The following is a 13,938-nucleotide window of genomic DNA, read 5'->3' on the forward strand; positions in this document are numbered from 1 at the left end:
CAGCTTTCACGCTGTCACCTCTGTACTTCTACACAGCCTTGTCAGTGCTTCTGCTATGGATCAGGTCTGTTATATACTATGTGAAGAAAAGAGCTGAAAACAGTTTGCACTTATGAACCATGACAGACAAGTTTCAACAGTTTAAATGAGTTAACAGCACAACAGCCCAGGAGCATATCAGTCTGACAGCAGGGAGATAACAGCATTCATCTTTGACTTGTTTACAAAGCAGCCTGAGCCAAACACGTCTTTCAGAAGGACTCCACTGACTCACATTATTACCCCGCGTTAATCAGACACCATATTGTGATCTGCCCATTCAAGCCGTTTCCACAAAGAAGCTCATAAAGCACCGAATAAATCTCCCTCCTTCATCCTATTCAGTTATCAGAGTACAGTATAGATCAGTATAGGACTTCCAAGCTGAAGTGAGACGTCTCCATCCTGTATTTGTAACGGTCTTGCACACACGCGATTTTCTCAGGATTTTCTCCCTCCCGCTGAACACTGACCACACTGCATCCTCAGAAAAATACATGTTTTCTAAATGAATCATTTCCTGTGGGATGACACATTTTACGTAACTCTGTGGTATCTTTATAGCGAGCACCTTCTTCCAGTGCTATTTTGGAAAAACACCAGATGGACAAATTATGATGAGTTACTGTGACTGAGAACAATTTTGCAATTTTGTCCGAAATAACTGATTTCCAGTAACTGCTTGAGGTTATGTACTCACCCTGACTGCAATACTGAAAAACACAAAATTATTAATCCATGTTAATCTACCGCCTCACTGTCTCTTCAGGCTGATTATCACCATCTCGACTAAATATCTTCACTTCCTTATTCGCCAGTGTTTGTTTTCAGTCCTGCCTCCATAAACTTCCACCTAATTTATCACCTCTTCTTACATCTGCCTCCACTGACGATAATCCTGTAAATAAAGCAGAATTTGTTCCAGTATTTCCTAAAATGTGAGGCCGTGGTGGATGAATTGGAGGAATGTGAGCCCTGCTGTGTCTGCCCGTTTGGAGGCGATAAGCACCAGACGCCCTCCGCCCCAGGGGTGCTAACACTCCTTTCCTCACAAAAAAAAATGTCACAGACAAATGCTACACCTGAGCACTCTATTCTTCAGTTTATTGATGTTTCTGTTGTGCTAAAATCACACCGGTGGACTTAAATGCTGAGAAAAGCAGCGACCGTTTTCATTTCCCAAATGCACACTCAAGGTGTCCTACAGGGAACTGAAGTGCTCTGATACATCACTTGAACTTGATTTGATTTCAGTAGTGCCAACAGAGACCAGAACATATGGGGTTTCTTTGTGGTTGCAGCAGGAGCCCAAGTCCAAGAAGCAGAAGCAAAATCAAGCCTATGATTGCCATATTTCAGATCGATCTGTAACAGTTACTCCCAAATCTGAACTGTTTTAGAATAAGACCGTACAGTCCCCTTCAGGCAGCTCAGCTGTCATGCATGCAGGTTACATCACTGTCTAAAAAAGCACTGAAAATAATGGAGCAGAAACAAATTAAATGGCACCACTGTGTCTAATTCTGAAAAAGTACAAGTTGCTTAGTTATGACATCTTTAACAACTTCTCTTCTATCATCCATTTCAGTAAAAGGAATGCATTTTTGAAACGCCCTACCAACAGAAATAAAAACACAAACTGAGCTGAAAATGTTCAGCGAAAAGGTGAAACAGGCCTAAAACAAAACCAAACCCATGCCCATTGATTAGTAATTTCTGTTTACGTACTTTACTGTTTATTATGCACTTGATTTTACTAATGAATCCTTGTTGTTTTACATCATGACCTCTTAAATTTGAGAATCCTAACCAGGGACAGAGGTTGTAAATTATCCTTGGCTAGAAACCCAACATGCAACACATCTGTGTCTTGTTAATGGAACCTGTTTCTTGTATTGTCCAAATGAACCTCGTAATAAATGAAATAAATAAATCACTGTCATATATTCCAGTTTCATTACCTCTTCAAAAAGGTTAATTAGTCTATCTTACAACTTTTGCAGTGATTAATGAATAAAATGTGCAAAAAAGTCTCATCCAATGTGTTTGGCCTTTAGGGTCATGATGCTAACAGCTTCTGTGCTGACAGACTTTTTCTGACAGTGTTTGAGTTTAGAAAAGGCAGCAAAAACAACCGAAAACACAAAACAGGTCGAGTCTACATCACTGAATCTGAATTAATATATCAATCAATGTTACATCCCTAGTGGGCCTACATCTCAGCATTTCATTCATTTCTATGAAGAAAACTAAAATATATATTTTTTTATTTTTGAGTTCATGTCATTATTTAAAGATAGAGTCAGTAGGAGTTTTCCAGTCTGTTCCTAAATGCATCATGATGTTAAATATTAACATTTTGGGTTGGTGAAATGCCCTGAGTACTGCAAAACAATGGGATTAAGTAATATGTGTCTATACACTGTTTTCTTTAGGAAAATGTGGCAGAATATAAAATTAAAATATAAACTGTCCTGAAGTTGACAAGTATTAAGTTAAAACAATCAAAGACCTAATAGAACGATGGCCAAGTGCCAGGGAGGAAAAAACACTTAATTTGTCAAAAAAGAAGTCTGTTACGTATGTGTGATCTTTATAAAATCACAAAAATAACATAATATAGACTGAGGACTGTATAAAAACTCCTAAAAAAATGATTAAGAACACTCATCTCTGCTTAAAATTCATCCAAATCATTCGTTTTACATAAACTACCTGCAGTTATTTCATTCACTGTTTAGGTTAATTGTACAGTTAACCAGTTGTTCTATGCTGTTATTGAAATATCCATAAAATATGTCACTTATAGCAAAGGGTCATCAGTCAGGGTCTCTTAAGGAAAGATACTGGGAACCACAGGTCTAGATGACTCAGAGAAACTTATCACAGCTAAGACTGCAGTATAGTATGAATTACTGCCAACTCTTGTTTCCTTGCTCCAAACTTTTCATGTACTTCAACATTTTAAACTCACAGCAAATACAAAGTCAAGCAAATGCCAAATCTGCCACAGAATACGTGTAAATAGAGCGAGATGAAGTAATTCCATGACACCTACCTGGTGAAGTTGCAGGAAAAAGATGCCAAGGTTGCAGCGGAGGGCAGTCCATCGTCGCCCCTCTGCATCCCGGGCGACTCTCCATACCTGCTCCCCCGGGCCCAGTTCTCCCCGACCAAGGGCAGGTTTGAGTACATGCCAAAAGGCTTCTGGTCTTGTAGGCCCACTGTGGCGGACGGGTTGGCTCTGTACGGATAGCCGCCAGGTCCTGAGCCGACACCCATAGGCGAGGATATGGGGCCTCCTCCGTGGAGACTGCTCTGGAGACACTGTGCCTGGCAGAAACTGGTGCCGTCCTGCTTCTCCTGTTTGACCACACCGGGAGTGCGGATGTGGAGGAAAGAGTCGTCATCCTTCTCTTCCTTGATCATGACGCTAGAGAGAAGCGATGTAGGCTGCTGTTGTTGATGGTGAAGCTGAAGTTGCTGGTGCTGTAGAAGGTGGTGCTGCTGGTGAGGATGGTGTTGAATGGGGTTTTCCGTGCCGTTCACATTGGTACAGTTTATTCCGTTACCTACAAGAGATTTTGTTTCCTTTAGCAAGCCGCTGACAGGACCGCCACCGCCGCCACTGCCCCTGCTGTCGTGTAGGATGTTATCCAAGTGTGCCACCTCAGAATCCAACTCAAAATCACTGATTTCTGGCAGAGAGCTCGGAAGGTCCAGGTCTTGCCAAATCTCTGTATCCTCGATTAGGCGGCTGGTGTTGCCATCCAAATCACACGGGCCAGCGCCTGTATGCACACCATAAGTTTCCAAGTCTTTATCCAGAGAGAAACTCCCCTCCTGCTTGATGTGCTGGGGGAAAAGGTCGGGCAGAGGGAGGTTGCCCAGGACGGAGGTGTCTGAGGTGCTGATGACAGATGTGGACGTCCGGTCGAGATCGGAAATACTCTGTTTCAACAACGGCAAGTTGTCCTCCATGTTGAATAGATCGATATCCTGGTGTTGTTTCTGCATTCTGATGAGTTTACCCTCCTTCATGTCTGACAGGACATGAGGCTGAGGGGACTCAAAGAGGCCTCCGAGCTCCCCCGGCTCTTTGGTTCCGCCTTGTCCGTTTGGGGACAATGTGGACTGGGGCAGAGACCCAGGGCCAGGCAGGTGCATCGCAGGCTGGAGCAGTGAGCCAGTTGTGTCACCTGTGTCTCTGCCGACTCCGACTACCGCCTCCCCAAATGTCAGACTGTCGTCTCGATTACCGTTGCGCTTCAGTCCACCCTGATCCATTTCTTTATCCTGAGAGGACAGTGAGGGCGGGTGAAAGAGATCACAACACACACACAGTGGGAGACACAAGAGATAAGTTTAAGCAAAGAAAACAGATCGGATGCTAGATAAAATTATCAATGTTTTTTTTTAAGATGCATTTTCAACCTTTTCCAGGACCTGTGGTAAATTGCATACAGTACCAGTCAAAAGTTTGGGCATAGCTTAACATTCACTTAAAGAGAATGCATCCAAACTCTTGACTGATACTGCATTTATACACAAGTAGTCAACAGGATGACTTCACTTCTTCATCACATTGCATCAGATGTTATTGTGCTATAAACAGCACTCTACAGAGAGGTGACAAACCAAAGAAAAACACATCAAAGTAAGTAGTTTTGGCATCCTATATAACTAGCTACTATCCAACTTATTGTTTTTCTTTGTCTAAAAAGAGAACTGTTCAGTCAGATAGCAATTTATTATGAACCTAATACTGTTACAATTTCCAGACATTTTAAGCACTTTATCCAAAATCCAAACACTTTTCAAACCTTAGAAATACGAAGTTAAAATTAGTCATTTTTAGTGTTTTTAAGGATTTCCAACACCTGTATGAAAACTAAATGATAAACATGTGCAGTAGCTCATTCAGAAGAAAATCAGAGAGCTTGCTGAAATATTGATCTTTGCAGCAGGTGTTTTATTCGAACATCTGCATTAAAAATGTGTTGTGACGCAGTTTAAAAGCACAGAGCAAAGCTCACGTCTGACACTGTTCCTCTGCCTACGCGCCTCTCTATTTATTTTTTTATTTTTATTTTTCAAGAAATGACAGCAACCGTATCAAAGAGGCCATCGCATCCCCTCACAGTCTCATCGGAACAATATGGCAGAGGCACAAATGACACCGACCAAGGCTGAGCAAAAAAAATCAGTTCACAGCCATTACATAAGATAAATGCCTATAATGCTCATTTATTTCTTTGAACTGTGCCCTCCTCTCAACTGAAGCATCAAGAGGTGTCAGACATGCCCAGGCATAACTTGTGTTACAGGCAGAGCCACTGACAAGTCAGTCCCTCATATAACTGAGCATGTGTGCAACAACATACTGTACATCTGTTGAAAGAGATTAACCCATAATGGGCCTCTGGCCATTCACAGCAGCAACCAATAACTTTGTCTCCATGTGCAAGAGAAAGCAAAATAACACTCTAGAGCTGAAATTATTTTCATTGTCAATTAGTCTGTTTAGTTTCTGTTTACATTAATCTATTAGTTGTTTGATCAATAAATGTCTGAAAATGGTAGAAACTGCCATCCTGGTAAAGAAACCAGAAAATATTCACATATAAGGAGCTGAAATCAGAAAATCTGGGCATTTCTTTCTTTAAAAAAAATGACTCAAACTGATTAACCCATTATCAAAATAGTTGGTAATTATTTTAATAGTTGACAACTTGTCGATTAATCATTGCAGCTCTAAAAATTCCAGTTACATTTTTTTTCCTCATAAAATGTAATGAAATTCATAAGTCACATAAAACTAAATCGTGTGATAGAGAGCTGTGCACAGGAAAGCCTTGTGCATGTGAGAGCTCTGCAGCTCACTATCTGTTGATCATTAACAATGATAGCCATATCTGGAGGGGCAGAAATAAACTGTAGCCAAGCAAGCTGTGTCTTGCGTCAGTGTTTTCTGTTTCAAAGTCATCATCGCTGATGATATATCACAAACATACATGTACAAATTATGTTGCATATTTAACTTTCTGTGGCATTTAACTGTAGTAAATGTCAAATCAATAAAGTGTTGCCTTGAAAAAACGCATTGCTGAGCAACTGTAGATTTTCTGATTGATGGGAGTCGTCGATCGGCTCTATTTAAAGTATTTTTGCCTCCAGCAGCGGTCGTAACATTCTTCCTAGAATGCAACCTCATATAGCACATATAAGATACATGGTTGTATATGTGCAGCGCTTTGTAACACTTCCTTTGCAAATGCACCGCTGCACTGTGGTGCTAAAGGTGAGGTCCAAGCGCTTGTGACGATCGTGATGAGCTAAAGGTGTTTATTCTTTATTTATTTTCATTTTCTCTCGGCTGAGAATTAGAAAGATGTTTATTTTGGTCATGGGTTTCACCACTTTGCCCCCACCCACAGCTCACAGTATCGACGGCTCTGTAACGCGATCAATACTGCATTCACACGAGGACACAGTCCTTTCCAGCTGAGGTTGTTGATTTATTGCATTTTAGAGAAAATAACGAAGGTTCTTAGTGTGTGAAAGTTGTTAAAGTTTGGGTTTTCCATACTTTCTTTACTGTACTTTTCCAGCGCAACACATGATTACAGCATTAGTGCAACCTGTTGGCTGCGGTGGGAAATTGCACTGATCACACGCCTACAGCCGGAGAGGCTGATAAGCAGCCATGCATAGTGTAAGTTTGTGCAACATTTTCTCTTTTTTCACGCAAAAACAAGCGATGAGATAGTGGCGATACTGTCAGCAGGTCGCAAAAGCTGTCAGTGCGTCCTGAACGCAACGCAGGGGACGCTCGTCGTCGGCCTACCTCGGGGGCACGACCAGTTTTTTTTTTTTTTTAACCTCTCTCAGTATTTATGCCGCTAAATAACCAGAAGACAAGTGTGACAATCAAAAAGTTGACCGTACCTGTAGTGAAAGAGGGATGCGCTCCACCGCTTAGGTCATCTCCCGTCCGTCCAAGTTGGTGGAAAAATGTAAGAAATAACGCTATGTCCACACAGTCAAGCCCTCAGATTAAAGCCGTTCCTTGCAGCGGTGTTGCGTGTTGAAATGTCAGCTGGGTTTGTTGCTGTCTGTCTCCCCGCACGGCACGAAAACATCGTCTGAAATATCAACTATTTGATCAGTGAAGTCGCTGGCAGATCTGGAGCTTTGGAAAGATCTACCGCGAGCGCCCGTTCCGCCGATCTGTCGATAACTTTTAACGCACGTACGCCGGCAGCAGGAAAAAGTGATCGAATTCAAGATAAATCACGATTTCAGCACAAATCCGCAATGAATCGACAGACCTGCGGCGTGATATTTTGCTCTTGCGCCAGTAAACCCGTGAGTACATTAAAGTTATATAAGACAGCCGCGCTGCCCTGGCGCACTCAACTGCAAACTCAGGCAGGGCATGGCGGACAGTTAGTGAGACGCTGTCAAGGCAACCGGGACCAGAGCAGCGCTTCCGCCATGTCCTTTCAGAATAAACGCATAGTTGTTGCAACTGTCATACATGATTGGCCTACATAAGGGGGGAAAAAAGAGCTTTAGCTCGCTTAAAGCCGTAAAATATACACGAATGGCCATTTTTGCAAATACAGATGAAATAACTTTCATTTAATTTCGTTTTTCACATAGAGTGTTTTTGCTTTTATTTTTAAACAGAATGCTTTTATTTATTTATGCTTCTTTGATTTTCCATTTATTTGTTTGTTTATTGTTTTCGTTTTCTTTTTTCTTGTATGATTGTATTGTTGTTACTTCTCTCTTGTTTTTGTATATCTTTATCTTTCTGTTACTATGTACATAATTGTACAGAATGTTTTCGGTTTTGTTGTTGTTGTTGTTATTATTATTATTATTATTAGTTTGTTTGTTTTATTCAGTTTTAAATTTTTAGGGTTGTGTTGTTGTTACCAACCTCTTGTCTAAATATAATATCTTTCTCTTTCTCTGCCACTGTTGAACTCATTGTACATAATGTTTTCTTTTATCCTTAATACGTTATATTTATTTATTCTCCAGACTTAGCTGCAGTTCGTCAGTGTGATGTGGTGTATAATGTAGACTTATGTATTGTGCGTTGTATTTTTATGAATGTGTAAACTGAGATTATGTGTGTATTCTCATTTTGTGAGCTGTATTTTTATGATATCGATGTACTTTTGTTGTTGTTTTGTTTTGTTTTTAACATGTTTTATGGTTAAACTGAAGGCAAATTGCGTATTTCATCTATCCAGGCAAAGGCCTCCATGAGTGTTTATGCACTGTTTGTATTATGCACTTGTGTTGTTGTTGTTATCGTGTGAAACAATTTGTAAACTTGATAAGAAATGTGCTTTATAAAAAGAAAAGTTTAATATAACGTTTATTATTGTGTGTTGAAAAATCCACAAATAAATTATATAATATAAAGAAGACAGAAAACCCAGCTTCCTGTCACTCTGTGTGTCTCTGTGGCAGCTTGACGCACTGTTAGTTTGACACTTGCCGGTGAACGCCCCTTTCTCCACGAAGCTCTGCTGGGGAATCTGTCAAAACGTGTCTTCGTCCGGCACCGCTAACCTTCAGGCATGGTTGGATTGACTGATGAGCCAGTAGGTAGTAACTTATGTCCTGCTGCAGCCTCCTTAACCACCAAACCAACGATTGTCAAAGAGCAAATCCCTTCATGGCTTTTCAGTTCCATTTGGGAGTCCTTTTAAGGGTCAAATAAGGTTCCGTGGAGAGGAGGAGTCTGTTTTTCCACCAGACGACAACATGTAATCACGATTAGCCTATTAGAATGCCAGGTTTCATATCCCAGTGTTATCAATGAACTGAAAGATTACCTAAAATATACCACAATTAAATTGTTTTGGTCTTCTGAGGTCAATCCACACAAAACAGACTGCTGGAAATGCTTAGACACACTTTTAATTCAAGCAAGAAATTTGAAACCAGTTAGTTTTGACACCTTGTGTTATCAGAATCAGAATCACAGAAACTTGATTCCTGAGAGGGAGATTGGGTTTTGTTACAGTTGCTCCTGTTTAAGAACGGAAACATATAGGCTATATGACCATACAGAATTAAAACCGAGAATAAGTATGGAAAAATATGTGCATTATATTAAAACAGGCAACTAAGAAAATACATATAAATAAAAATAAAAATATGTACACAACACTATATACAACAGTGCACATAAACAATGATAAACTGAAAGATACGTAAAATAATAGGTAGGGTATAAGATGCATGAATATTATCAATTACTATCTTTTTTAGAATTGGGGCAAAAACATATTTTAGGATGGTTTTGATTTTTACTTAAATTATGCTGGGAAAATATATTTTAAAAGAACAAACTCTTACAGGCCAAATTCCCAGTGACATATATATATATATATATATATATATATATATATATATATATATATATATATATATATATATACATATTTAAATTAAATGTATATGTATAATAACATTTTTTTAAACTTATGTATTATCAGTAAGTATTATTAGATTTTCAACACTTTTAACACATTTTTAAATTGTTTGAAGTTGTGAATTCTTGTCTGGGACAAGGGTGTTTTCTGTCACAGCACAATTTTAGAAGTGAAAGCAAACATAAACATTTCATTAATTACATATACGGTTTACAATATATTTATATATATATATATATATATCCTTAAAGAATACATTTTCATTAAACTTTTGAAGTGTAGTGTGGGCATTGATCATTTTCAAAATTTTGCTTGGTAAGACATGATTTGTCCCAATTCTCATGAGCGGGTGAAATATTATTATAAATAAGAGTATAGATTGGTTGAAATGCACAGTGCAAGTAAATAATTGCAGTACATGCACTGTTGACTTACTGCACAAAATTACTTTACTGTCTGTTTGGTAAATTGCACAAATTTCAGAGCTGAATTTCAGTGTCAGTCATCCAGAGTTGTTGCTCAGTCAACAGACAAAAGTGACAGTTACTTCACATCCAGAAATTCAAGATCACACTGAGATTGAGAGATGAAAAGGGAGCTGCTGGAGAAAAGAGGAAGTCCGACTCGAAATGCAGCCTATACAGAGTTCAGCTAGATCCCTTTATGCAAACCTTAGAGGCAAGAACGTCCTAACAAAACTGCCCTCAGCCCTTTCAGATCAAGGACATTAATCATTCCTCAGGCCAGCTCCTTCTCTGCTCTCAGCAAAGCAGAGTTGTAATTACGGAGCTCAAACAGGGCGTAGTGCTTTTTAGCTATAGAGCAGAGAGTGAGGGGTCAAAGGGCAGACCGAAACACAGTAGCAGTCTAGAAACTGGGGCAGGTTGCACAAAATACCTTAAGATGTGTGTGGTGGTGGCTGTATCTAAAGAGATTTTGCCCTCTGCCTGTATTTCCCTGTTTTCTCATTATGTTTCTGTGCTCGGGATGCTTTACCAACTCAAAATGTAAATGTAAATGTATTTGACATTCTGGGAATGAGACTTGATCAACTATCTTTCTGGTGCATTTATGAACAGCTTGGACAAAGGTACCACTGACTCTTTCTTAACCACAACATGACTGAGTTTATAGGAACAAATGAATAATGTATAGCATCAATTCTGTTCCAAATTATTTCTTTTATGGCTAATTACGTTACAGTCTAAACAAGGTTAGTTCTCTATGTTATTAAGCCTGCTTCATATTAGCTAGCTAGATTATGACGAAATCAACAATATGTGAATAACTGGTTAGAAGAAGATGTCATCTTCATTATATGAACAACTTCTGCACAGAGATGTCTTTCACAGTCAGCCATATTGGCAAACTAGTGATCTCTCTTTTGGCCATAACAAACAAGTTGTCATAATCTTTTGGATCTCTTGGATGGAGGCCATAACAGGTATCACAAGCACTGCAGTGTGAAATTTCTTGAAATGCACAACCTTAAGGTTTTACCTTAACTAAACACTCTTAAGCCTCAAGTATCATTCTTAAGGAGAAACCTTAAGGTGTTTTGTGCAACTGGCAGAAGCCTACACCTGATTTACAATGTTTTTCATGGCAAGGCCCCTAAAGGACAAGTATAATACATTTACAATGACACAGGGCACAGAAAAGCAGCACATTATAATGTATGAGAGACTGGAACCTGCAAATATTTTGCCTTTTTCAAATAATAAATTATCAAAATTGTTGTGAATTAATTTTCTGTCGTAATGAAATACAAGAAGCCATGCGAGGCACCACATTGGGTCTTTAAGAACATATTTTGCTTGTTAAATTATTATTTTAGGATGATTTAAAAAAACAACAATCCTTGTAATGCATTTAAACGGCCTATTTGACCACTACACCAAGGGAAGAGTGACCTTCAGTGACTATAACACTATAATACAATTGTGTTGGTCACCTTCACCAGACAGTCTTTCCTTACAAATTCATTTCCCTAATGGCACTTCAGTGGGCCAGAACAAGGGCTAATTTGTTCAGCAGAGTCAGCATAGGCAAAAGAAGAAGAAGAGAGGAGAGGAGGGTAAGTGGACAGTCCAGGCTGTGCAGACAAGCGCAGATGCTCAGGCCATTCCATCTGCGAGGAAAAGAAAACATGGATGGTGCAGACACAAACCAGCAGCCAGGAGAAGAGAGGAGGAAAAGGAAAAGGGGTGGAGGGAAGGGAAAGGGGGAGGGGGGGCAGGTGTGGCCCTCCATGCAAGTCATTCGATTAGAAGGAGCAGAGTGTGTCCTGTGCATGTGGATGTCTCATTAAGAGCTAGTGTGGCTGGAGAGAGGCAGGAGCTCCCCAGGGCCTGAGAAAACCACACTGTTCTCAAAACATCACTGGGAACACTGTGAGTTTTTAATGCTGGGTGACAATGGGTGATCCTATTTACCAATAAATAATCAAAACACGGGACATGTGGCGCTCCATGTGCATTAATGTGCAACTACTAATTCATGGAGAAGTATGTTACTGTGGTTGTGTAACACACCTTGCTCTGTATGCATAGTAGGTTACACTAGTTTCAACGAAACGACTACATGTGAATATTCATTGATTGATGTCAGGGTTGGGAGGGTTACATTAAAAATGAAATGTATTCTTTAAGTGTTTGGTCACCTAATCCAATTATCTCAATAGGAAAATAATGTACCTTTTTACTTTCTGTTACTTTTGGATTATCGCAGTACTAAGTATGATGAAGCTGACCATTCCTAAATCCCCTGTGCACCACTGCCAGCCAAAAACAAAGACAACTGTGGTTAAATGTGATGAGACGAAAGCTAGGAGATGTGTGTGTGCCAAGACAAAATAAACAAAATGAACTCACAAAATGTCAAGAAAAGAAATAATCTCACATCTATTTTTCATATTAAACAAACAAACAAAAAAAAACCTCAACTTCTGAATTCAGGTTTGACAGACAGAAACACAATACAACTCACCAAAACTGTCCAGTCATGTAACTGATATAACAATCATCAGGTCTGGTTTGGTCAAAATAAGTCCTTAATTCACAGTGTTTGATATGGAAACTATCTGGCTCTAGAGGATGTTTAACCCTCACTCTCCCTCCCTCCCATAGGTCATTTAGAGACTAGGGGTTCCTGTTGGCTGTTCTACTAGCGCAGCTGTGCATGCACGTGCCTTTGGTGAGACCCTGAAACAATGGTGGAAACTCCTGAAGGAAAAGTCCCTATAAAACAGCATTATCAGAAAGAGAGTCTAAACAAGAGTCCAGTTGATGAACAACATGCTCAGTTTGATGGCTCACACGATTACTTTTGAATTCAACTTCAGTTGTGTTAATTCACGTCTATCACAGGGCTTTTGCAGGGGGGCGAGGGGACTGGGAGGAGCTGTGACACGAGCTGGCAGATGGGGAACTCTGGATAAGAGGGTTGGTGGCAGACTGGAGTTTCTGGAAGAAGAAACAGCGAAGTCACTCTGATGCCATCTCTTCTATTAGCAAGAGGGGAGCTCAGACTGTATATTTGAAGCTTTTGGGATTAAAAATGTATTTCTCAACCTTCTGCGGCAGCGATTGACAAAGAAATTGCAGTCCTGCGCATGAAGTGTGTGCTGCTCATCTGGTAGCAGGTGCTCAGGACGGCAAAAACAAAACCTAACTCAGATGAGACTCAACAAACAACCGTTTTTGGGCTTTCTACCTACTGCAGCTTTAAGTAGTTATTCACACTTCACTTCACACATTGTGGGGCTTCAGTTTTTGCTCACACACCATCTCAGTCAGCAGCATCCGCACCTTTAGTCCCAAAATGTTTTCTGGTAGTAATAACTAACTGGATTTCTGTGTAGCTAATATTAGCAGTTGGTCTGTGTAGCTAAAGTTTGCAGTTGGTCTGTGTATGTAACATTAGCCATTGGCCTGTGCCGCCGTGTTGCTAACGTTAGCGGTTGTTCTGTGTAGGTAATGCTAGCAGCTGGTCTGTATAGCTAATGTTAGTGGTTGATCTGTGAAGCTAATGCTAGGTCTGTGCAGTTCCTGTTACCAAATCTGTAGCTAACTAGCAGATGGTCTTCCCTGTAAATGTTTTTTGACATTAGATGTTGAGTTCTTGGATAGTGACAGTATTTTCATAGCCAAAGGCATAACTTGTTTTGTACTGTGATATTTTTTTTCTCTTTTCTGACAAAATAATGGTGAACTCTCTACCTAGTGAACTTTTTTGGCTTCTGTAGGGGTATGTGCCAGAAGTCTGGAAAGTCTGGGAAACACTTATAAATATATTATAATGACCTAGACAGTGAATGCATAATTGACCTTGTTGCCCGTTCGAGGCGTCCTGTCAACAGTTTTATAGATTTTATAGTTTCATTTACAGTGGTGGCATATGGGCTGGTGGGGAATTTTTCACTGCAATACCGTGAGTG

The 13,938-nt window shown here is 39.9% G+C and overlaps 1 protein-coding gene across 2 annotated transcripts in view; it reads right to left on the reverse strand.

Annotated features, from left to right (window-relative positions):
• The window catches only part of LOC146319272 (glucocorticoid receptor-like), a 100,808-nt gene extending 93,167 nt beyond the window's left edge, over positions 1 to 7,641 (reverse strand). Inside the window, exons 1-2 of one of the 2 annotated variants that reach the window (XM_084729870.1) lie at positions 6,988 to 7,641; positions 3,098 to 4,335 (exon numbers count right to left, since the gene is read on the reverse strand). In XM_084729870.1, the coding sequence (XP_084585996.1) occupies positions 3,098 to 4,326 (1,229 nt within the window). In that variant the 5' untranslated portion in view covers positions 4,327 to 4,335; positions 6,988 to 7,641. The remainder of the gene's footprint in view (positions 1 to 3,097; positions 4,336 to 6,987) is intronic. The other variant, XM_084729869.1, reaches the window with a different exon arrangement.
• Between the last annotated feature and the right edge of the window lie 6,297 nt (positions 7,642 to 13,938).

The sequence above is a fragment of the Lutjanus erythropterus genome, chromosome 11 (assembly GCF_056507025.1).
Source record: "Lutjanus erythropterus isolate fLutEry1 chromosome 11, fLutEry1.hap2, whole genome shotgun sequence".
Taxonomy (NCBI): domain Eukaryota; kingdom Metazoa; phylum Chordata; class Actinopteri; order Lutjaniformes; family Lutjanidae; genus Lutjanus; species Lutjanus erythropterus.